The sequence below is a fragment of the Carassius carassius genome, chromosome 30 (assembly GCF_963082965.1).
Source record: "Carassius carassius chromosome 30, fCarCar2.1, whole genome shotgun sequence".
NCBI classification, from domain to species: Eukaryota; Metazoa; Chordata; class Actinopteri; order Cypriniformes; family Cyprinidae; genus Carassius; species Carassius carassius.
This window is the reverse complement of record NC_081784.1, coordinates 8,115,418-8,141,017: the sequence shown is the minus strand read 5'-3', so window position 1 is coordinate 8,141,017 and position 25,600 is coordinate 8,115,418. Positions and strand designations below refer to the sequence as shown.

The 25,600-nt window shown below is 37.4% G+C and overlaps 1 protein-coding gene across 2 annotated transcripts; it reads left to right on the top strand.

Annotated features, from left to right (window-relative positions):
• The first annotated feature begins 1,248 nt into the window (after positions 1–1,248).
• On the top strand, positions 1,249–25,458 carry LOC132110534 (proteasome activator complex subunit 4A-like). 2 transcript variants are annotated; one of them, XM_059517224.1, is made up of 48 exons: positions 1,249–1,772; positions 3,269–3,409; positions 3,742–3,858; positions 4,207–4,263; positions 6,160–6,204; positions 7,111–7,260; positions 7,917–7,980; positions 8,065–8,139; positions 8,228–8,350; positions 8,450–8,542; positions 9,515–9,780; positions 10,009–10,195; positions 10,599–10,688; positions 10,772–10,836; positions 10,934–11,084; positions 11,547–11,645; positions 11,740–11,809; positions 11,905–11,972; positions 12,088–12,303; positions 13,708–13,865; positions 14,831–14,926; positions 15,088–15,143; positions 15,244–15,300; positions 15,509–15,564; positions 15,684–15,782; positions 15,867–15,929; positions 16,338–16,433; positions 16,522–16,653; positions 16,747–16,956; positions 17,177–17,313; positions 17,416–17,469; positions 17,569–17,698; positions 17,786–17,894; positions 17,986–18,139; positions 18,593–18,662; positions 18,773–18,898; positions 19,033–19,185; positions 19,315–19,419; positions 20,050–20,141; positions 20,286–20,417; positions 20,551–20,759; positions 20,883–20,968; positions 21,051–21,179; positions 21,311–21,466; positions 22,937–23,099; positions 23,510–23,643; positions 23,866–24,000; positions 24,402–25,458. In XM_059517224.1, exons 1-47 carry the CDS (start codon positions 1,522–1,524, stop codon positions 23,998–24,000), a joined length of 5,625 nt encoding a protein of 1,874 aa, XP_059373207.1. In that variant the 5' UTR covers positions 1,249–1,521; the 3' UTR covers positions 24,402–25,458. The 2 variants fall into 2 exon arrangements, with proteins under 2 accessions (XP_059373207.1, XP_059373208.1); XM_059517225.1 differs by lacking the exon at positions 4,207–4,263.
• The last annotated feature ends 142 nt before the right edge of the window (positions 25,459–25,600 follow it).

Here is a 25,600-nt window from a genome sequence, read left to right as displayed (position 1 = left end):
ATATAGAATTTCTAGAATATAATGCAATAATAATAATAATGCCTACTTATATTAACAATGCTATTAATATGTTATTAATATAAGCACATTTCATTAAGTACACTTTATAATGGACATATTGTGTTTTTTGTCATCTCTTTTTGGAATAGGAGAATTTTCATAGCTACAAATATGTTATTCCTCTTCTGGGGTGTCTTTGTGATGAAAACAAACCTGTAGAATTTGATAGCTACTGTAGATCTAAATGTACAGCCCAGTCACATGTGCACAGGCTCACATACCCTGTAATAAACCTGCTGACCTTTTGAGGGGATTTTTGAGACCCTCTTGTTTACAGATCTCATGGACTGAGCTCTTGAGTAATCACATTTTAGAGGAGATGTCACTAAATATATCTGATCATAATTGCTGCGCAATCGTGACAGAGGAATCTAAAGCTCCTGCTTACTACATGGCTAACTGACCAACCCAGAATCATAAATAGATTTCCCCACAGAAAACATGTTTTCTAGTATTAGAGATGTCAACTGCACGATGTATTTAATTTAATAATCGAGAGGCTAATTTACGAATCCTACTATGGTAAAGTTTTTTTAAATGACTTTAATACTTTTTTAATACTTAAAAAAAATCTTAGTTCATACTTAAAATGTTAATTATAAGAAATGTTTGGAAAAAATTAAATCAAAACTACATTGACATTACTAGATACTAACAATACGAAAAGTTCCACTGATTCAAAAAAAACTTGTATGAACAACAAGTCAGTAGGCTACTACTGATTTAAATTTCACGGACATACTTACTTGATTTGCGGTTCAGGAAATTTGCCTGACAATTCAGTAACTGATTTGAGTGCTTTTGATTCACTAAAAACTGCACGAATATAACATTCTTTGTTGTTTTTATACAAAACAAACAGGTTGAATTCTGTGTAATAATATTTTTATTATATGTAGACTAAGCTTTATTTACACAAATGAAGATGTTGTCCCAAGTTTTATTGTCTTTAAAAATAGAATTCTTTGAAATGATTATATACACTGTTGTGCTTGTTGTTGTTGTTGTTGTTGTTTGTTTGTTTGTTTGTTTGTTTGGGGTACAAAATGATGGTTCTGAATTGAGTCATGGACTAATCCTTCGTCATAGTAAAATGTATCATTTCCTCGTCGGTGTCAAGTCTCAATAAACTGTTCCTGGATCGACTGTTTAGGTGGAAGTGACGCAAGCTGAGGAGGGTGGAGTTGCGGCATGTGTGTTTGGCTAGTTACAGCTGAATGGAAACCGATACATGGAGCGCTCGGATAGAAATACGACGCATGACAACAACCGGGTCTGCTTAAAAGAAGTCATCATTATTCTGAAGAGCTCAGAAACGACACGAGTGATGACAGTGCGCATCTTCCAACAAGAAAATACCATGACTCTGTTGTGGTTCTGACATTTATAGTAGTTCTATAATTTGTAATTTACTTATCTTATACTCTCTGAAGCTCATCACTGTTTGGAATATTTTCATTCATGACTATCTCTTATATAATCGAAGTGGAGGAGCCACATTTGGGGGACTGTGATATGAAAAAAGAAGCAACCAAATTATTAGGGTTTGTTCCGCAAAAAGAAATTGTTTACAACGAACTTCTGCCTTATAAGGACAAACTAGACGAAGAGTCCAAAGAAATTTTGGCACAGATCAAAGGAAACCTCGGCAGAGCCGTCCAACTTCGAGAGATATGGCCAGGAGTCTTGTTTTGGACGAGAAAACTTTCCACGTAAGTATTTAAGAGGCATAACTCATCAAACATTATACAGGACTCATCCGGATAGTTTTGTCTGCCAACGAAATTCAATTATGGGCTTGTCCTATGAGCATAAATAATAAATACATTCACTTAATCCTAATATCATGAACAGAAAATGTGATGTTCCGTAGGCAGCTCTATTTAAAGTCATGGGAACACCAAATGACCCTTTTGTATCTAGGGGTAAAAATATCTCCAATGCGATTTAAATAGAGCGCTAATCGGGAGTGTGGGCTGACTGCTGTTGCGCATGCGTAGTCACTAACGTTGTTTCACTTGCGTCTTTTTTCAAACAAACTTCACAGAATGTTCAGTTGGAACGCTTAAAAGAGTGTGTGATATTTTAACTTGGTATTGTATAAAATCCCTATTACCTCGAGTTGTTTGGTTTCTTATTTTTATGAGCCAGTGTTGAGAAATCCAAGTAGCTTGGGCACCATGATTATGTTTTGGTTTTTGGTGTGTTGAGATAATAAGTTATTGGTTTGAGTGTTCATTACAGTGAAAGTAATGAATTGACTGGTGTTTAACAAGCTAAATATTTTGTCAGTGATTGCAAAATGACTTGGTCATGGTTTCAACACTCAATACTATTTTAAGAGCACAACAAGCACAAACAGTCACTGATGTCAGACTGCGTGTGACTCTATAAGATGCAATACTCATTGGTGTAAACAGTAAACATGCACTGAAATATTGTCCTCAATGTCATCCAAGACATTTGTGTAATCACATACTTCCTCACTGAATGTATTAATGAATCATCTTGTGTTGTATCTCTCCAGGTTGTCTTCCTTTTCAGTAAGCCCAGAATGCAAGCTATGTCTATGTTTGGAGATGTCCCAGTGTTTGTGTTGGGACTGGTCTCTGTGTGCCCTTGGGTGTTTAGGACATGGCTTTCTTTATCTCTACTATTCCAGAAAATATCCCAACAAAACCCTCTTTTGGCAAGCCATTGGCATTTCCAGCCCAAGCACGGAAGCTGTGGTATCCTGGTCTGACCTAAATTATTTGATTGTGTCTGGTCAGCCATGAGCCAACTTCCATTTCAATGGAAATCAAGCTTCGACAACTTGACCTAAATCTTCTAATTAAAGTGATTTGCTTGGGTATCACCTGTTGCTTTTGTCTTCACCTTTCAGCATGAAGCAACTAAAAACATCCAAATGGAAATCCTTTGTATTGCAATTTGAATTTGATCTTCTTTTTCTCTTTTTTTAATTCATAAATTCACATTATTGATGCTATGATGTATAATAACTACACTAATCAAACAGAATTTCATGAATTGGAAGCTCAGGGTCAGAACAATAACACTCTCATTTATAAAATAGACAATTGCCGATCTGTTTCGTACCATACAACTCACCGTCCTAACTGTTAATATCAGATGGAGATGTCATATAGTTTGAATAAAGTGTTACATTTTAATACTAAAAAACCCACTATCCGTTCTTGTCCTTTAGGTATATGCGACTGTATGGAAGAAAGTTCAGCAAAGAGGACCATGTGCTCTTTATCAAGCTGCTGTACGAGCTGGTCACCATCCCCAAACTGGAGATCAGTATGATCCAGAGCTTCGCCCGTCTCCTCATCACCCTGCTGAAGTAAGATGGACTTCTTACATGCTTCCTTCATTTTCTTTATTTTTTTAATGATTGTTTTCTACATTGAAATTAACTGGCTTTTTTAGCAGAAACTAATGTACAATTAAGATGCAATAATTAAAATCTTCATTTTATGTTTATTTGTGTAGACATGTAATCTTCACGTCACATCAATGCAATTATGACTGTACATTACTGCTTACAAATAACTAATTTATTATTATCGTGGAGTGACAGACAACAGCTCATGAGATTTGAATATCCACTCACACCTGTGGCACAAACAAACTATATAAAGAAAATCATCTCTTTTAAATGGTTTTGCCTTCAAGGAAGAAGGAGCTGCTTTCAAGAGAGGACTTGGAATTGCCATGGCGACCCCTTTATGAGTTGCAGGATGGGATCCTGTACTCAAAGACAGAGCACCTCGGCCTGAACTGGTTTCCCAGGTACATGCATATCCCATCAAAAACATTACACAAAAATGGATTGATTAAAGCAAAAATAGTTTTTTTTTCCTCAAAATATTTAAAAAATACATCTTTTTTTTTTTTTTAAAGGGATCTGTTTTGCTTTATCACTTTTGCATATCTACTCAGTAAAATGATCCTAATAACTTATATCTCAGCTTCCTATTTTGAAGATTGTGTCAGAAGCATGCTCAGCCTGCTTTATTGTGAGAATCTGCACACATCATAAAACTGGTGCTGATGTTGAGCGTCAAATAAAAATGTTGTTTAAGTAGATGAGAAGTGTTGAGTGAACCTGTCTTTTTTTTTTTCTCCTCTCATGTTCAGTTCTCTGCGGCCACGCTCTTCCTCTAAACACATAATCGTTAAACTTGCTCAGAGGTGGTAAGGACCATGTTACTTTGTTAATTTTTGAGTGCACTCAATAATTTTTTTTTTTTTTTTGGCTTTCACTGCTTTTTTGTTGCTTGCTGATCATCATATTTTTTCCATCTCATACAGTACAGGGTTCTAGACTGCTACCATTTTTTGAGAATGTGCAAGTTAAAATTTGACATGGTCGGCTCTGCTTCAATCCATACATCGTGCCGCAGAGCCACGGCACAGTGCAGCATCAGTTATGCCAATGACATGGCCTGTGCCCAATTTATAGGAGTAATAGCAGACAATATCCGAAAAAAAGACAGCTGACAAAAATTCCTCAGCCCACTATCTATCATTTATGACTGATCGTGAAACAGACACCTCTGCCAAAGAATGTGAGATTGTCTATTGACTGTGTCAATAATAATGGTAGACAAATATACTAATTGATCATATTGACATTCAAAAAGTGAGATTTCTTTTTTTTTGTTACCATATAACTATAAACAATGATAACAGAAAAACTATGCATCAAGCATGCATTGATCAATCTCATGAAAAAAAAAGTGTGATCAAATCATGTGTTAGTGTGACCAGTAGGAAGAATGAGTCTAGAGCCCTGCTGTATACATCAATGAAATTTATGTTCTTTGGTCTAATAAACCTGTTGGCTTTTTGGAAATTTTAGTTTCTGTTGAAATACTTATGCCAAAATGGATCCATGTCTGACTTTGCTGCTTCTATGCATTTGATGCCTTTGGTATACTTTTAGATATTTTCTGCATGTATTATTTAAATTATAAACAATCCCAAACAGATTTTTTTTTTAAAGTAGCAAGCTGTTGCTTTTCTGTTTTTACAGAACAGCAAATTGGCGACCATTTACTGTATGTAATTTAGAGTTTCTGAAGTGTGTGTGTAGAGGAATAATCATAATGGGAATAATAAGAAAATACAATTAATATTGTATATTGATTTGATATAAAACATTATATAACTATTTTAAAATATTAATATTATATAAAATTACTGAGTGCACTTTTACCAAAGAAGATGCATGTCACATTGCACAAAAAAGTACTGACACTCCAACAGGCTGTTGGACTCAGGACTCACACAGTGCTGCTCTCACAGCATTCAGTAACACTCTGTTGCTCTCAGTATCAACGCCCTGTATTGTTTGTTGTTTCTGAGTGCTGAGCGTGTTTGTAGAGTCTGTTTTCCACCATTCAATTTAATGCAGACATCTGATACTCCTTGTATCCTTGTTGGCTCCTCCTACATGGGCTGCAACAGTGAATCCCTACTGAGAGATTCTTTTTTCTGTATGAGTACAGAGGTAAACGATAACTTTGGCCAGTTTCGAAACAAAGATCATCAGGTTCAGAAGCCCTGTCTGGATGTCACATATCTGCAGTTTTTTGGTGACGCTCACTGGCTTGTTTACATTTGTTTAGCTGTGTGGTTTTCATGGTGCATGTGTTTGATGGATTTCATGCAACTGATGAATGTGATTTGATGTTTTGGTATTGAAGATCAGAACTTCATGAAGTATCCCCTCTACTTTAGATGCAAAGAGTAAGGGGGTTGATAAAACTTTAAAAGGACTGCACTGACCAGCTTTTCAGCAGCATATAGGTCACAGATGGACCATTAGCCCCCAATATGCCCATCATTTCACAGCACAGCTGTGTTCAAATAAAATGACCCCAATAAAAACTGTTCCCCAAAATTCCTCTACCTCGGTTTTCTTCACTGCCTTTATGGGTATATAACATAAAATATTTTGTGATGCATGAGTGTGTCTAACAACACTATTGTGTTGGTTTTGTTCATTGTAGAATTGTTTTTGCATGGAATTACAATGTGCTGTTGTATCCAGTGTTGGTCACTTCCAAGTTTCTCTTCCGTTTGCAGCTCAGTGGAAGCAGTTCTGAAGGCTTTAATCAAGAACTGCAGACCGTAAGTACAGTACTTGCATATCTTCTGTTTCATGATGTCCTTAAGCTGTTAATCCTATTTAATGCTCTTTTAATTTGGCTTTGTGGGAGGTTCCTGACCCTGCGACTCAGTCTCCTAGGATCAGTGCTATCCCTTCTTCAGCAGGAGGTCAAAAACAACATCATATCCAGCAAATTGGGATAAAAACAGTTCAATACTGAAAGATATTTTTAATGATCTTAGTGAAATAGAAACAGGAAAAAAAAAAGTATGCTTGGCTTGCTTGCCTTATTTGCACTTAAACACAGAAGGGACTCTATGGAAGATATTTAGGGTGAGGTGAGACTGCATGTTCAAAGCTCCTCTCAGCTCATCTACAGTAGGATTACAGAAAAGGTGATCATGTGCCTGGCCAGTGAAGGCCGTACCTTCAGTTTGACCAAATAATGCACCGTTTACAGCAGGGATCCTCAAATCTGGCCCAAGAGATCCACTTTCCTGCAGAGTTTAGCTCTAACCCTAATAAAACTCACCTGATAATGGTAATCAAATGTCTTCAGGATCATTAGAAAATCAAAGGTAGTTGAGTTTGATCAGGGTTGGCACTGAACTCTGCAGCACATTGGCCCTCCGCAACAAGATTTGATGGACCCTGGTTTACAGAATGCTCATGGATGGACTTGACAGGAAGTCCCGCATGGTGTATGTCAGGATTCCTGATGTGGCTTAGACCAGCAGAAAATAATCCTTTAACTAAAGCACATTAACCATTTATCCAGTTACTTGTACTGCATAAAGTTTACCATGATAATTAAATGGCACATCACAAAGTTTTAGTATTGTCATATCTGTGCATAAAACTTAACGGATATCAGCAACAGGATAAAAAAAAAATGATTCTGTGTGTGTCTGTGTGCATGCGTGCAGATATTTCCCAGAATCAGCCACACAGGAGATGCTGGATGAATGGAGACCTCTGATGTGCCCGTTTGACGAGACTATGCAGAAGGCCATGGGATATTTCGACCTCTTCCTGCCCACCACTCTTCCCCCAGAGCTGCATGATAAGGGTTTTAAGTGAGCACTGCCTGAACCTTATGACAATCTTTCAGTCTGCTTTAACTTGCACAGTCAGTCCTGTTGGTTTTTGTAATGGACTTGACTGAAATCACACGCGTACACTACTGTTAAAACCTGGAATCAGTCGAATTTTTGAAAGAAGTTTCTCTTGTTCACCATAGCTGCACTTATTTGATCACAAGTAGAGTAAAACGTTAACACTGTGAAGTATCATTACAATTTAAAATAAATGTTTTTAGCTTGAATATATTTTAGCATGTAATTTATTTCTGTGATGGGCAAAGCTGAATTTCAAACAATTTTCAGAATTAATTTCTTAAAAATAAAGGTCGTACTGACCCCAAGCTTCTAATAGTATTGTATTTATCATGAAATGCAGAATGCATCATGACAGATGTATGGAACAACCATGATATATGTTGTTTTTATATTAAATAGAATTTCTTACAATTCTCACAAACTAGAATAACAAGTTAATGCAAAGTTGTTGTCATAGAAATTAACTTGAAATGGAAAATAGCGTATATTATGTAACTGTTACACATCTGATGCAAATGATATTTTTTTCCAAAGTTCATGGACTTTAATAGTAAATACTTTTTTGTTATGCCAAGTTCCATGAAGTAAGTATTTTGGTTTGTGCATTTCTGCAGACTTTGGTTTGATGAGTTGATAAGCCTGTGGGTGTCGGTGCAGAATCTTCCAAGCTGGGAAGTCGTAAGTATAGTTGCCTCACTATTGAATTTTAACAGCTTTGGTAATTCATTACATTAGTATCAACCCCGATTTTGTCTGTTCCAGAATCTCGTCAGTCTTTTTGCACGACTGGCCAATGACAACATTGGTTACATAGATTGGGACCCTTATATTCCCAAGGTAACATAAACCATTCAGATTAGGCATTCAGTCCAGAGCTGCCTCAGTGTTTCTGGTTACACAGTTTATATTCTGTCTCTGTTTTCAGATCTTCACTAGGATCTTAAGGAGTCTTAATCTTCCTGTAGGATCCAGTCAGATGCTGGTTTCCAGATATCTGACAAATGCCTATGACATCAGTCATGTGGTCATCTGGATTTCTGCTTTGCTGGTAAAATGAAGCACCTATGCTTTTAATTGCTATTGAAATGCCCAAAACCACCAGGATGTTAATTAATACATTTATTTTATATTTAATCATGTATTTTAGGGAGGGCCCAGTAAGCAGACCCAGACCCAGCTCAGTGGCCTTTTCAACAGTATCACCTCGTTTTTTCACCCTTCTAACCACGGCCGCTGGCTGGTGAGTTACTGATGGAGATTTCTGAATCTGAAATAAATACTCTATCAAATGCTAAATAATACATGAAGTATAAATCTTGTATTAGAATATTTGTAAGTATAAACAAATAATTGAACATAAACCATTTAATTAATAAAATTAACAAAAAAATGAACAGTAAAGGCTGCTAATCTGTAACCCAGAGTGCTTTTTAAAAGCTTGCACCTTTGTCCGTTTGAAACAAACTGCTGCTATCAACAGTGCATGCCATTCTTTTTCTAGAAACATCTCCTCATAGACAACAGGATAGTTTATCTTTCCAGGGATGCATGCTTGCTGACTGAGGGAAGCATCTAGTTCTGAGTTTCAAATGTCACAGTAAACCCTGTGAAAGCTTTGTCCTTTTACTGTCGCCACATTGTTGCAATATTACTTTGTCTTCCTCTTTAAGCTGTTGCTGAGATGTGTGCAGTCTGTGGAACATCTGATTTGTTTTCAAAAGCTCCCAGAAAGTGTTCTTCCTTTGATGCAAATGAACTGTGTGGTTTGCGGTGGGCATCACAGGGTACAAAATGTTTTATTGCAGGAAGGAATGTGCCAAAGGCCAACATGCTCACTCAGTGAGATGGGTATCAGAAGTCGATCCCAAAGTTCATCCCTTTGATCAAATGGCAGTTGCAGTGCCATTTTTTTGACAGTAAAGGCACAGTAGAGCTAACATTTCATTTAATCCATGTTTGCTTTATTTATTTAGGCTTCAATGACACGTGTCTAAATAAAACTCATAATTGCAGACACATTAGATATGTGGGTCTGTTTTCCCAGTTGTAATAATATCATTATGGTCATTGCTCCATTTCTAGTTCATTCCGCCCTTTTTTTCCCTTATTACACTACCTAATAATGGACAAATATCAAATAATATAAAAAAAATAGTTTTTTTAATTTATAAATACCCGTGTTATTTGTTTGGCTCCATCCGTCCATCCCTAGATGAAACTCATGAAGCTCCTTCAGCGTTTACCTGCCAGCGTTGTGAAGCGACTGCATCGAGAACGTTACCGGACGCCAACGTGGCTGACTCCTGTTCCCAAGAGCCACCTTCTCAGTGAGCAAGACATCACAGACTTTGTGGAAAGCATGAAGCAGCCCGTCCTGTTGGCGATGTTTAGCAAAACTGGCAGCCTGGATGCTGCCCAGGCCTTGCAAAACCTTGCCCTGCTCAGACCTGAGCTAGTCATTCCTCCATTGCTGGAGAAGTAAGTTTTTGTTTGTTGTTCTTTTTAACTGGACGTGCTAATATATTTTAAATGAACAATTTTAAGAGTAAAATAATCTTATAGATGTTTTGTACAATTTGATTTGTTAACAACCCTTGGTAGTTTAGAATTGAGAGAATAAATTGATGACGAGTGGATGATGGGTTTGACATTATCACATAAAAGCCTTTTCGAGACACATTTCTCCTGTTCTCCGTCTCATTTAAGGACATATCCTGCCATGGAGACCCTCACTGAGCCTCACCAGCTGACCGCCACCCTAAGCTGTATGATCGGTGTGGCACAGAGCCTGGTGGCTGGGGGCCAGAGGTTTCCAGAGGGCCCCACACACATGCTGCCTCTCCTCATGAGGGCTCTGCCTGGGGTCGACCCCAACGACTTCAGCAAGTGCATGGTGAGAGTCTGTTCTGGGCAGTTATGTAAAATCACCAGTTGACTGAAATAAAATAAGTGCTAGAATTGAAATAAATATAAATTAAAGTGAAGTAAAAAAAAAAAAAAAAAAATGAGAAAAGCCCATAACAATATTACCTACACTTTATTACTTAATTAAACTATATAAATAATAATAAATACAAATATTACAAATACTGTATTCAAATGAATACTGATATATATTTAAAAAATATCATACTGCAATTTAAAGTATAACACTGTGCAGCAACCAGGCACTATTCCAGTTTCAGGCAGGATTACGATACAAATTTAAATCTGGATTTTATTTATTTTTTGTCCAAGACCAGCAAATAGTTTTATAGATGTCTGTATGTTCTCAATTTATTTTTATTTTTTTTCAGATAACATTCCAGTTTTTAGCAACTTTTGTTACTCTTGTGCCATTGGTGGACTGTTCAGCTGCTGTTCAGACAAGAAATGACCTCACACAGGTGAGATATCTTCCTGTCATTAGTCTTTTTACATGTCATAACTAATGTGCAGCTGAATCTTTTCATTGATTGTGTTTGTGCAGGTGGAAAAAGAGCTGTGTTCCGCATCGGCAGAGTTTGAGTATTTTGTTCTTCAATTCATTGATAGGTACAGAACTCTGAGAACTGTTGTTGTTGTCTGTGAATACTGTGCATGTGTATTTCTTTTTGTATCCTCATTCTCCCTCTCATGTTTGTGTATTTAGATGTTTTGCACTGATTGACACGAGTACACTGGAACAGACTCGGGAGGAGATGGAGACAGAGAAATTGACTCATCTGGAGAGTCTGGTGGAGCTGGGCCTGTCCTCCACATTCTGCACTATCCTCACACAATGCTCTATAGAAATATTCCAGGTTATTATAAACACACACATGGAGTCAAACCTAGTCATAACTTATGCTACCACTCAAAAGTTTGTGGTCAGTAAGATTTTTTTATTTAATTGAATTTTTTACATTTTACCTGAGCTTTTTTTATGATAAAAAAAACATTAAAAACAGTAATATTTTGAAATATTACTAAAATTTAAAATTGTGTTGTATTTAAATTTAATTTAAAATGTAATCTATTCCTGTGATGGCAATTCCTGAATTTTCAGTAGCCACTGCTCCAATCTCCAGTGTCACATGATACATATTCTTCCAGATGCTTTGATACATAGAAAGTAAAAAATATATATTTTAAATATAAATAATTTGTAACATTATAAATGTCTTTACTGTAAAAATCTTACATACCACAAACTTTTTTACACTGAAGTATATTTCCATAGTACTGTGTGATGATATCTGAACATATTTCCTTCATTTTCATAGGTGGCTCTGGAAAAAGTCTTTAACTTTGCCACTACTAACATTTTTGAGACTCACGTGGCTGGACGGATGGTGGCGGACATGTGCCGAGCTGCAACCAAGGTCAGTGTTCTGAGCTCAACTCACAGACATCCACAGCTGACAGTGTTACTCACAATGTTTGACTGACCAATTTAAATGCGTATTCTCCTTTCAGTGTCACCCGGCAGAGGCTCTGAAACTCTTTTTGCCTCACTGCTGTAATGCCATATTACAAATCTCAGCCAGTAAGTTCCCCATGATGTAATGGGTTAATGGTAATATATACATATTGCTTATATGTGCAGTGTGAGCTTCCCATTAACATACCATGTGTTCTCAGATGAAGAGGTATTAAATGAAGAGGAGCTGGATAAAGAGCTGATGTGGAATCTCCAGTTGTTTTCTGAGGTCAGCACTAGATTCTCACTAGAACCCAGCTAGCTATAGAAATGTAGAAATGCTAAAATCGTTATCTAGAGATCTATAAGTTAACTAAAATTACCGCCCTTGTCTCTGTCTGTAGGTGACCCGTGTGGGTGGTGATCAGCTGTTACTCTACAGGTCTCAGCTGGTGGAGATTCTTCAGTTAACTCTGCACCTGAAATGTAAGCAGGGCTACAATCTGGCCTGTAAGCTGCTCTATCACATCCTGCGTTCCATGTCCATCATCTATCCCAAAGAATACTGCAGTGTGCCCGGCGGCGTCCAGCAGCACAGTGACGCATACCTACCAATTAAGGTCAGTCTCAAATGGAAAATGAGATGGCTTGATTTAGCCACTAACCCTCTCATAGTGACATGAGCCTCAGCTCTCCTTAGAACGAATTTGAAATATGATGGCATAATCCTGAAGAATCTGCAGACTATCCGAGAGATCCATTTGAAAAAAAAAATAGTTTTATTGTGATATTAGTGTGCAATAATATTATATAAATTAGTAAATATTCATATTATATAAATATTATAATATAATATATGAGCACCCTTAAAGGGATAGTTCACCCAAAAATGAAAATTGTCATCATTTACTCACCCTCATGTTGTTCCAAAGCTGTACGAGTTGCTTTCTTATGTTGAGCATAAAATATATTTTATTTGACATTGACTTCCACAGTATTTTTTTTTTCCTTCTATGGAAGTCAATGGCAACCTCCGACTGTTTGATTAATAGGAATCTTCAAAATATCATCTTTTATGCTCAACATAAAAGAAACTCGTACAGGTTTGGAACGACATGAGGGTGAGTAAATGATGACAGAATTTCCATTTATGGGTGAACTATCCCTTTAAGTATAGTAATAAAAAATTGACAATACAAGTAAAGGGGACTAAATAACTTCTCAAGGACAGTTTCTTTCACTGTAATCCATTTGAACAGCCGAAAGCCTCACACTCACAGTCTTCAAGAAACTACTGAAAACTCATCTCTTCCTTGAGCATCTAACTGCCTCAAATAATAATAAAAAAAAAATTCAATGCCTTCACTTTTTCTCATTATCCTCCTGTCCTAGATTTTTACTATTTTTAAACAATGACTTGAACCTCATATAACGGGCTCTTCTCGTGTTTATTGCCATCTGATGATACATCGCTTGTTGTATTTCTCAATTATAAGTCACTTTGGATAAAAGTGTCTGCCAAATGAATAAATGTGAATAGTGTCTGAAAATATAATAAAAAAAATCCAAAATGTGTTAATTCCCATTCACAACAGCAGAGTGAAGAGAAAGAGATGAGATGATTGAGTGGATGGATTGGTGGTGCTTCGTCACCGTCTCAAGCATCGGTTAACCTGAGCACCTTTTCTTAGATGGACAGACGTCGCTCTTCCTCACTGTCTGATGTATTATTACATGGTTCATTTGACTCCACCTCAGCATTCTCAGAAAATCATAACTACTCCCCTCATTTTTTTGAGTTTATGAAAAAAATCCATGAAACTTCCATGAAAAATGCATGAAACTAACAAGGATAATTTTAAACATTACGCCAGTTATCATCAGTATACGCAATTACACAAAACATTGGTCCCTGATTTCTTAAAAATAAAAAGTTTTTGTGATTAAAAAAAAAAACTAAAAAAACAAATCATGTCATGGAGGCTGATGTTCCACTAGTTGTCTCTGTCTCCTCTCTGAATCAGGACTGGGGGCAGCCTGGAGACCTGTTGAACCTGGGCATCCAATGGCACGTGCCTAGCACAGAAGAGAAAGAGTTTGTTTTCTACCTGCTGGATCTGCTGTTAAAGCCTGAACTCTTGCGTCTGCAGAAACACACACAGGGAGAACAAGTCATCAGCAGGTCAGCCACAGGATACAGTAACATCTTATCTGTGTTTGAACCCCCACAGCCCCATCAGTGTTCCCCTTCATCAACATCAAACCAGATATTTCTTCATATTATACTGGATTTTCTTTAAAAAGGGACTGAATGTGTTTATAACAAGAGATTAATTGTGCTTTATTTAATCCTGTACTTTTTTTTCTCTCCATATATTTTAGTTTTTGTTTCATAGAGGCAAAAATCTGTATGTTTTTAAATTCCCACAGCTCCTGTGGTGCACGTTCCCATATCAATGATTTACAACCCCAGTTCCAGAATAGTTGGGATGTTTTGCAAAATGCATTAAAATGAAGAACCTGTTTTTTTTTTTTTTTTTTTTTTTTTTTTTTGATAACTGTGATTTGTGCAATGAAAAGATTCCCAACACTTTCGCTGACCAACAAAAAAAAAAAATATTTTGATGGCTGCAACACACTTCAAATAAGTTGGAACGGATGCAAAATAAAAGTGAGAAGGGTAGAAAATATCCAAAGAACACTGTTTTGAAGGGTGTCATGTCTTGGCTAGCTATGCAAATTTTGCTGGCCAATTTCGTCAGGCTTTTCTCAATGATGTCAGAGGTGTCTGGGCTCCCAAGTGCAACCCTTAGTGTTGGAACCTCCACACAACGTCAAAGTGACCGACTGAAAGGGAACATTGGAATTTTTTTCTTTGTACTTTAATCAATGAATAAAGGTTAAAGAAATTGAACAAATAACTTGTTCTTGATTACATGGCATTTCACAAAACAACCAACTTTTCTGCAATTGGAGTTGTAGAGACAAATCAGAGCTATGACTTAAGATTTAAGCGCTTTAGAGATACTTTTGTTTCTTTCATAGATGGACAGATTTTTTTATTTAATGCATTAATTCACAAAAGAAAAGGATTCAAGAAAAAAGATCAGAGAAAGAGTTGTTTGCTAATGTGTTTGGTCTCTTTAGGGATGACGTTCTGCAGAGTCTGTCCATTGTTCATAACTGCCTTCTGGGAGCAGGCAGCCTTCTGCCTCCACTGCATGGAGAACCTGTGCTAGAGATGTGAGTGACACACAATGGACTACAGTTACAAAAACAACAAAAATCTTTCATTTTAACATTGCATGGATTGTGAAACTAGACAGTATGTGATGCTCTGGTACACTTATTTCTCAACATATTGATTTAGTAATATTTTAACTTTGCAATGTTTCTTATTTCAGGGCAATCAGTATGGTTCAGCTGGATGAGACAAACGTGTATGCTGGAGTAGACTATGGTAAGTGAGCATTTCCTTCTTGTGTTTAGAATCAGTGCAAGAGATATCCTTATTAATGAATTAGTTGCTTGCCAATTGATTATTATTGATTATGTGGCAGACCTGTCTAGAGAGAACTACAGAGAGGACATCTGTAAGATGATTCGACCTCTACTACGTAAGTTACTCCAACACACCGAGTCCCAATCTAATTTTCAAGTTTATTACAGCAGGTAAATTTATATATATATATATATATATATATATAACATTTGCAACATCTATAGATGTGATCAATTAGTTTAATTAAATAAATGATTATATTATATTGTTGACTGAACTGAAAGCTGTCAAGACTCTCTCAACTCTGATGTTTATCTGTACAGACCATACTCTAGAGCACTCAGAGGATGACATCAAATCCCTCTTCTCCATTATAAAGGTGAATTGAAACACTGTCAGGTTTTCTCTAACATTTGTGTGTATGTGCACATTACCTTTACAGTATTGTATTGGTGATAAGCAGTGGTATGACTGACAAATGGTGTTTTCCCTCTATAGATCATCAATGACCTCCTTAACTTCAAAGGCGCACACAAACATGAGTTTGACTCCCGCTGGAGAAGTTTCAGTCTTGTTAAGAAGTCCATGGAGAACAAGGTTAGAGGCACACTGAATGTCTGTTACTAATCGTTATATTTGATGTGTAGTTGACTGAGACTCACTCCCTCTTCTTCTCTCCAGCTTCACGGCAGTAAACAACACATCAGAGCTCTACTCCTAGACAGAGTCATGTTGCAGCATGAGGTATCTCCTAATAATTCAAATATTAAACATTTTATAAAGCATTTGGGCAAATCTCACAAAGACATATTTATTTGATTAATTTTATATTACATTTTTTAATTTGTATTTAATTGCATTTAGTTTATCGATTTATTGTATTAATGTGTTCTTTATAATATTGTGTATAAAGAAAATGAAATCTATGTGGAATGTGTCATGAAAGCTATATTTTAATATAACTAAATATTTCTATTGAATTCTTTAGATTTTAGTGTAAAATAATTGACCTGAAAATGTCACGAGATTCCCCCCTTTATACAGTATCTATAATATTTTTGGGTACCATAAAATATGAATGCATATTTTAGGACTTTTCAGCCTGTTTTGTTAAGATTTCAGTAGATTCGAGCCTCTGTGTGTGTGTTTCAGTTAAGAAATCTGACCAAGGAGGGATGTTGCTACAGAAGTGTTCATCGGGAACTGATAAATGACCTGCTCAGACTGTCCACCAGCAGGTACAGTCAGGTATGTCAAGGCCAAAAACACACAGATACATATGTATTCACACACAAAAGAAATGAATACACCATTAAGAGGATCTATTTTACCTCAGGTGAGGAGTAAAGCTCAGAATGTGCTGTTCACCGCATTGGGAACCTACAGCTTATGCTGCAGAGATGTCATTCCTAAAGTGCTGGAGTATCTGGACCCAGACCGCACTGACGTTACCCAGCAGCAATTCAAAGTAGGTCTTATACCGCTCATGGTGAATAACTGCACTAAAAGAAACTGGATGTTTCTGACATATAACATATGACATTTTTTTACTCTTCTCCAGGGTGCCTTGTACTGTCTGTTAGGGAACCCGTTTGGGATCTTTCTTGCTAACCTGCAGTACTGGGACTGCATTACTCTCACATGGCCTGCCATCATACGCTCTGGTATGAGCCCCTCCATGTCTGTAGAGAAGCCTTCAGTCGTCCGGCTCTTCGATGATCTTGCTGACAGAATCCACCGCCAGTACGAGACCATTGGAATTGACTTTTCTGTGAGTTCAGCAAATAGTAGCCTAAATGGGGAAGAAACATTAACTAAAAATCTGGAGAGAAAAAATTACACACCCTTAGTTCATGATTTAATGTATTAATATAAAGTGAAAATAATCATTGCTAGTATGTTTGTCATCACACACCAGCTTCAACTTTTACTTTCTTTAGAACTGCAGTTATAACAAAAGTATAAGTATTTTTATTATGTCTCATATTCAGATCCCGGAGAGTTGTGTGGATGTTGCTTTAAAAATGATGAAATCTAGTAACCCAGAACCGACTCCATGTGCCGCCTCTGAACAGGAGGAACTGGAGGGAAGAAAGAGACAGGAACAGAAAAACAAAGACTCAGTACAGTAAGTCAATACATTAAAAAAACTATGCTTTCCAATTTGTATCCAGTTATTCAGTGGATATACACAAAATTGAGTTTTTTCCTGTTTTATTAATCTTAACAGGATGTATGAGAAGCTAGTAGTGGAACTTTTGGACTGCCTTCACGACCGAAACCTGTATGTCTACTCATTGTGTTTGGTTAGATTAGACCGCAAATGTCTGGATGGTAAAGTAATGGAAATAACTCACTGGTCAAATGCTTGTTTATTTGGCAGGCCCTGGAAGTTTGAGCAGATAACCTTCGGCTTCCTCTCTCTGATGCTGAGAGATGACCACCCCTTGCCTTCCTCTGCAGTCCTCTTTTTCACTGAGAGCCTGATCCATGACTCGCTCTTAGTTCGCAATGTGTGTGAATTGTCAGAATTATACTTATGAACATATGTGTAAGGAAAGCTACACAAAAACTCACTTCGTTCTTCATTTATTGTTCAGGCTGCAATATCAGCAGTGAGTGGAATTCTAAAGCAGCTTAAGAGACCTCACAAGAAAGTGACAGTGAATCCTTACGACTTATCTGAGCTCAAAACATCTCTACAATCATGTGAGTACACTAACCATACAGTAAGAATTGTCTCATGTAAAAAATAGTTTTTCTGAGATTTGTGCTATATTTCTTCCTGTTTTTCATGTAGGTGGCGGTAAAGCGCTAGACTCTCTGCTGGTGGGAGACAGGCCTGATAACCAGTGGCTGCAGTATGACAGCAGCAGGTTGCCACGTTCCCAGCAGGACTGGGATGAATGCTGCTTCATTGAGAAAACCCACTGGGGCTATTCCACATGGCCACGGTACACATGCTTACAGTGCTTAAACATAAGAGTCATGCACCGTATTTAATGTCTTCCGAAGCCATACAATAGCTTTGTGTGAGGAATAAAAATAAATCAAAACTGATGTACACATAAAAGTGACAGAAAGGCCTTTTTCAGTATTACAGAAGATTTATTTTGAACTTACTATACATCAAAGAATTCTGTAAAAAAAAAAAAAAAAGTATCAGTTTTTCTCACACATAAAAAAAAAATAATATGAATAATTTAAGCGGCACAACTGTTCTCATTATTGATGACAAGAAATGTTTCTTGAGTGCCAAATCAGCATATTAGAATGATTTCTGAAGGATTATGTGATACTGAAGACTAGAGTAATGGCTGCTCAAAATCAAACTTTTGGATGGTAGCATATATTTATCAGTTGATTTGGAGAACAACACAATGTATTTTAAAATTTCATTTTTTAAGAACGCTGATGCTCTATGCCCCTCCTGAGGAACAGCCTAAACAGGGCAAATCAAGACAAGAAATGAATGAGGTACATAAATATGAAAATTAAATGACATCTAAACCCAACCACTGCTTACAAATCTCAACAGATACTCATACCACCTCATTTTTTGTTGTTGCCTGTTTTCTGTGTTGTAGAGTGAACAGATCATATACGATCATTTCTCAGACCAGCAGTTCATAGATCAGTTCATCCACTATTTGTCTCTGGAGGACAGGAAGGGGAACGATCAGTTCAGCCCACGACGATTTTGCCTTTTTAAGGTGAGAGTCTTTAGACGTGCATCTACAGTCCATTGTATAAACTGATCTGCATCTATATCTGACATCCAGCCGATTAAAAAAAATCAGCAACATTTTTACCGCAAAAACATAAAACATTGTCTTGTGTTCAAAAGGGTCTTTTTCGGAACTTTGATGATGCCTTCCTGCCTCTGCTGAAGTCTCATATGGAGCGTCTGGTTGCAGATTCCCACGAGAGCACCCAGCGCTGTGCGGCGGAGATCATCTCTGGACTCATCAGGGGCTCTAAACACTGGAGCTACAGCAAGGTATTCGCACACATGCATTTAGTTGCAATTCAACAAAGTTCAGAGGATTTGAGTCTTCAACATCACTGGCTTGGTGCAGTATGATGTAAACGTGTTTGAGTTTGTATGTGATTGTGTTTTTTGTTACAGGTGGAAAAACTGTGGGCTCTGCTGTGTCCACTCCTCCGTAAAGCTCTCTCCAATATCACCATTGAGACATATGCAGACTGGGGCACCTGCATTGCCACTGCCTGCGTAAGGACACCTTTGTCACGCTTTGTAGATCATGAACTCTTCTTTTAGTAGGGTGTAGACCTATATGTTTTATATCATTGAGTTTCTGCACAAATATCTACCAAAAAAACATGCTATTTAAATTGTGTATTAAATGAAAGTCTCATATTCTTATATAAATAAGGAAGAAAAATCTGTAGCATTCAAAAGATTGCAGTTTTTAATCAAATGACAGTAGACATTTATAATGTTACAAAATATTTCTTATAAAATATTTCTTATAAATGCTGTTCTTTTGAACTTTATATTCATTGAAGAATCCTGAAAAAACTGTTTTCATTTATTATATTAATAAAAATGTTTCTTGCGAATCAAATCAGCATATTAGAAGAGTTTCTGAAGGATCATATGAAATCAAAGACTGGAGTAATGGCTGCTGAAAAATCTGCAGAAATCAGTTGTTTAAAATTAAAATAATATTTCACAATATTGCAGTTTTTACTTTGTTTTTGATCAAAACAGCCTTGCTGAGCATAAAAGACTTCTTTCAAAACATTTCAAAAATCTTACAGACCCAAAACTTTTAAACAGTAGTATATGCTTGCATATTTTCCCCAAAAATGATTCCTTGTGTATGTGTGCACTGTACAGGAGAGCCGAGACCCACGAAAGCTGCACTGGCTGTATGAGATGCTGATGGAATCACTGGTCACAGGAGAAGGAGGCTCATTTGTGGACGCCTGGTATGACATCACTACCAAACACACATCCTCTTTTGAAAGCTGAATGTGATGGATTAAAAGCAGGGAATGATGAATGTGACTTGTATATATTTCATGTCTAAGTTCGTCATGTAACATGGACACAACGTCATGTCTCTTTTTCAGCCGTCTGTATGTGCTGCAGGGAGGTCTTGCTCAGCAGGGGTGGAGGGTCCCAGAGCTGCTTCACAGGTTACTACAATACCTAGAAACCAAACTCACTCAGGTCTACAAGAATGTACGCGAACGCATCGGCAGGTATGTGCTTAAATACAAAAATCAACATTCGATGTGTTTTTTCATGTTCAGTTTTCGTTCAGAGCCGCTGTATGTTAGCAACACATTCAGCAACTGCAGCTCATTCTTTCTCTCTTCTTGTTCTGTCTCTCAGTGTGCTCACCTACATCTTTATGATTGACGTGAACCTACCACACACTCAGCCCACCATGTCTCCGCACATCGCAGAGTTCACAGAGCGTGTGCTGGCCAGACTCAAGCCTTTAACGGAGGGTGAGGAGGAGATCCAGAACCATGTGGTAGAGGAGAACACAGTGGGAGACCAGGACGAGAGGACACAAGCCATCAAATTACTCAAAACTGGTGTGTACTTAGTGTGTCTCGCTGTTTGTGTGCGAACACGATTGTTTGAGAAAACGAATGTGCAGAAGTGTTTCAGGGATATTTTGGGGGTTCTTTAAAGACAGTGTTTTGTCTTTGTGACAGTGTTGAAGTGGTTGATGACCAGTACTGGACGCTCCTTCTCTTCTGCGGTCCCTGAACAGCTTCGTCTCCTCCCTCTACTCTTTAAAGTGAGTCCAGACTTGTCCAGACAGTGAGTTCACTCTCTACAAATCTTGTGTTTTTAGCCTATCTCTTTCTCTCTGTTTCTAGATTGCCCCTGTGGAGAATGATGACAGCTATGATGAGATGAAGAGAGACGCTAAGACATGTCTGTCTCTCATGTCCCAGGGGCTTCTGTACTCAGAGCAGATCCAACAAGTCCTCAATGCACTTGAGGAGGTGACTTTCCAGTGCCCATAAAACATACACACACACTAAAAGCTGAAAACAGCATATTTAGTAGGAGTTATGTGTGATTTTGTGAGGGTTTGATGTGTGATTTGACCAGCAGATGGCATTATTTGTTACAGATTTCAAGGATCAGCTCATGGCACGCACGTTACACCATTCTCACCTACCTGCAGATCATGGTTTTCTACAATCTTTTCACCTTCCTTAGTAATGCCAAGGCCGTCAGTGATGTGAGAGCTCTGGTACTTCACCTGCTGGAGGATGAGCAACTTGAGGTGTGTGAATTAACTTGCACATGCATAAAGGTTTGTTTCGCAGTTTCTAAAGGCATAGGATTGTCTCTGGCCCTTTATTTTCTGTGAGGAAAATGCTATTATCTGCCAAGCCTAATATGAGAGTACCTAATAGTAATTTCATACTGAATATTATCAATCAACATCATAAAATTCTAAAAACTTTATTAAAAGCACTTTAACTATGACAGCCAATCAGCAGAACATTAGAATAAAATGACTGACTCAGCAGTGAAGAATTGCACAACAATCTCTCATTCGACAAACTCGGCAGACTTCTGCACAGACGGACACAAGTTTCCTCTGAGCTCCGTCTTTTTATGATTTCACTCTCATGATATCTGCATGTTTAAGAAATGTTTCTCTCAGCTACACTGAATTAAGCCTGATCCCTCTTCAAGATGATATCTCTGTCTATATTTGAGCTCTTTTAGAGGGAAAGTCTAAACGGAAGCAACTAAAAGTAAGCACGACCTTCTGTTCATGCATGTGTTTGAGTATAATCGCTAAGGTTAACTGTGTCGAAAACCAATTATGTAGGCCGCCGTGGTGGAAGTATCTCTTTCTCCGTTTTCTCTTTTCAGTGTAGCACTCTCTTGTTTTCATTTATTCTTTCTCTCTTTAACACTCTCTATACTTCTATCCCTCTTACTGTTACCATGGCAACTCCCTGCTGCTGAAGTATTCTGTTTCCATGGTGATAGATGTTCAAATTTCCAGAGAGAAGAGGCTAAAGGGGGAAAAGAATAGGGTTATGAGTGGAAGAAAACTATTAAATCAAAGCACCTTGGATTCCGTGGTGCACTCGACCTAACCTCTGTCTGCTGATGTAATACAGCTTTTCAGTTGATTGGTACCAGCCAATGAGAACGTGACTGTTTTCAAGGTCAAATATCCGAGCACACAGGCCAAGGTCACTAGATTTTGAAGCTTCAAAACAATAGCTGTGTTTCTTTGTCACCACAGATGCGTGTCCTAAACTCTTTAAGACATGCAAAGAGAATTGCTATTGCTGAGTCAGCTTTTATGGCTGTCTGTGTGTTTTTAATAACTGAGGATTTTTTCTCTTATTACATGGTTCTTCCTTGAGACAGGTTAAATTACTATTTGTTTAGCACATCACTGGTAATAAACTCTAAATTTGCTTATTTACCCATTTCAGTCTGACTGGAGTTCTGCTCTGGAACATCGTGTTTTGTTCTGTGATGCAGATGGCACCATTCTGCCGTTATACACTTTCTTTTCTTCAGGCCCTCTGCATTTTTCTTCTTTAAAGAAAAGCTCTGACACAAAAGACCCTGTCTCTCCCTGTTCTGCATTTCCCCACAGTATTTTCAGATAACTGTAAAGAGAAACTGTCTGAATCTTTGGCCACAAGATTAAGCTTGAACCGTAACTATGTAATGATCTTTATTTCCTTCTCTCTCTTCGTCTCTCTCTTCGTGTTTTTAGGTGAGGGAGATGGCCGCAACCACTCTAAGTGGATTCCTGCAGTGTAATTTTCTCAGCATTGATGAACCCTTGCTGGCCCATTTTGAGGCCCTGAGCAAGACCCGTCTTCCCAAGCGCAAGAGGAGAGAGCTGGGCTCAGTGGTTGACATGATCCCTTCTGCTGGTAATGATCACACAGACATGTATACAGTACATACACTACTGTTCAAGCATGGGGTCAGCTCAAGAACAGTGTTACCTTCCCAGAAGTGGTCAACTATCTAAGATCACTCCAAAAGCAAGACATGTAATAGTCTGTGAAGTTGCAAAGGACCCCAGGGTAATTTCTAAGCATTTAAACACCTTGGTTAATGTTAAGTTCATGAGTCCACCATCAGGAGAAATTTTTGTGGATGCAATGTTTTTTATTTTATTTTTTGCATCATGACATTTTTTTCAAATGTTGTCTCAGGTTATGATGAGGGTGAATTCAGGTAAACTTGGTCTCTTTTTTTCCCTCAGATGAATTTACCTGAATTCTTCCTAGGTATATTTATATACCTTAAATAACTTTCATTTTTCATGTGTGTGTAGATCTGGTGCGGCGGCATGCAGGTGTATTGGGTCTGAGTGCCTGCATCCTCTCCAGCCCGTATGATGTGCCCACCTGGATGCCCCAGATCCTCATGGACCTGAGTGCCCACCTCAATGACACACAGCCTATAGAGGTACAGCTCTCGCTCTCAATTAATGCTGTGGAGAGAAGGGGGGAGGGGTGTTCATTGGGAATGATCAGCTGATTGCAGTCTGCAGGGCAGCCAGGGATTGACTGAGCAGAGATGAAATGTTTAAGCATTAATACTGATCAATACTGAGAATCATAGCTAAACCCAGAGCCAGTTGCTTTAAATGAGTGATGCACAAGATTTATATGTTTGCTGTTTCTCTAGATGACTGTGAAGAAAACACTGTCGGATTTCCGTCGCACTCATCATGATAACTGGCAGGAACACAAGCAGAAGTTCACAGATGACCAGCTGCTTGTGCTCACAGATCTGCTGGTCTCCCCCTGTTACTACGCTTAGGTCTGTTATAAACACACACACAGGCTCTTTTCCAAAACGTAGTGAGCTGCCTTGCTTTCTGCTGCCTACATAGACTATGCCTTTTAAGGCAGCAACTTAATTCCAATAAATCTGCACAAATGAGCGATTTGGAACAATCTGCACACTGTAGGCAGCAACTCTTCATCATACAAATAGTGGATCTAATACTACAGTAAAACAGTAAATATACTTTTTTAATTATTAAATAATTTTCTGGGTCATTTCATTTTCTGGAACTTTGATACCATATAATGTGATATCATAAAATGCTGCCTATAGCATCTAACTGGATTTTGGAACATACTGTTCACATACATGCAAGTTCAGACATTGTTTTATCCTCAGACTCTTCTTATGATCATTTCTTTTCTGTTTTTCAGAATGATGCCAATGCCTGGTGAAGAGGAAAGGCAAAGCTTAATGAAACCTGAATTTTTGTTTGCTCTGAATGTCTGGGATTGTTTTAGAGGGAAATCAAAACAATTCATGTAGCAATAGATGCAGTCGTCTAGTTACAAGATAACTAGAATATTTTACTAAACTCTTTTTTTATTATTATTTTTGAGTACACTTAATATTTAAGGGGAACTTTATTGCAGGCATCGCTGACCTGCATCTATAATGTTCTTGTACAGATATTCATTTTTGCTTGCGAGTGTGCCGTATGGATTGTCATAGCCCAATATAAAGCAGTTTTCTGCATTGCATAATTATTGTAATAATAGTATTTTACAATTTTAGCAGTAATACACAACATTACTTGTACACAAGTAATATTGGTAAATGTTACATATGTGTATGAGGTAAAAGTACCAATTTCTTTTTGAAGTAGCACTGTACATTTCCCCATTTCTCATAGAGACTACATCAATTAAAAAGTGTATGTAAAGACTATATGCTTTAGTGATGCTGTTCTCTAACTGTCATGCCAATACAGCTGAACTAAACTGAAAACTTAATATAATCACGGTGGCAATAACATTACAAAATAGTAGTCCTTATTTTTCTCTATTCATATTATTTTGCATTCATAAATTGTTTATTATTATTATTAGTTTATGCAATTGAAACTTTGGTCTGTCTTTTTAGTTGACCCTTACATTTAGTCTAGTGTTCCCAGTTTTTGCTTCAAGCCAGGTGTTCTCGTATCCAGATATCAGAAGCTTTTTAAAGCCTGTCAATAGCAACAACTTTAGATTGTACATTAATGCAGTGATTTGTTGGGATGCTTGCATTAAGTATAATCAATGCTGTCAAAATCATATCATGAGCCAATGTGTAGTTTAACTTTGGTTGGTAAACTATAAGACAAAGTAATGCTATAATGCTATGCTAACGCTTGACTAATTGATCACTTTTGTTGTTGTTCTCTTGATATTCCTTTTACAAATATTTGACAAATGTCAAGTGATGTTTGTAATAAAGTGTGTCAAATTATGCGGGTAAAGTCTTTTTTTGTGTGTGTGCCTCTCCCATGTTCCTAATGACAAATAACAGTTTGTTTGCTATTTTAAGCATTTAAATAATATATATATAATCTTATTTAAATGTGTGTGTATCTTACATATGTACGTGAAAT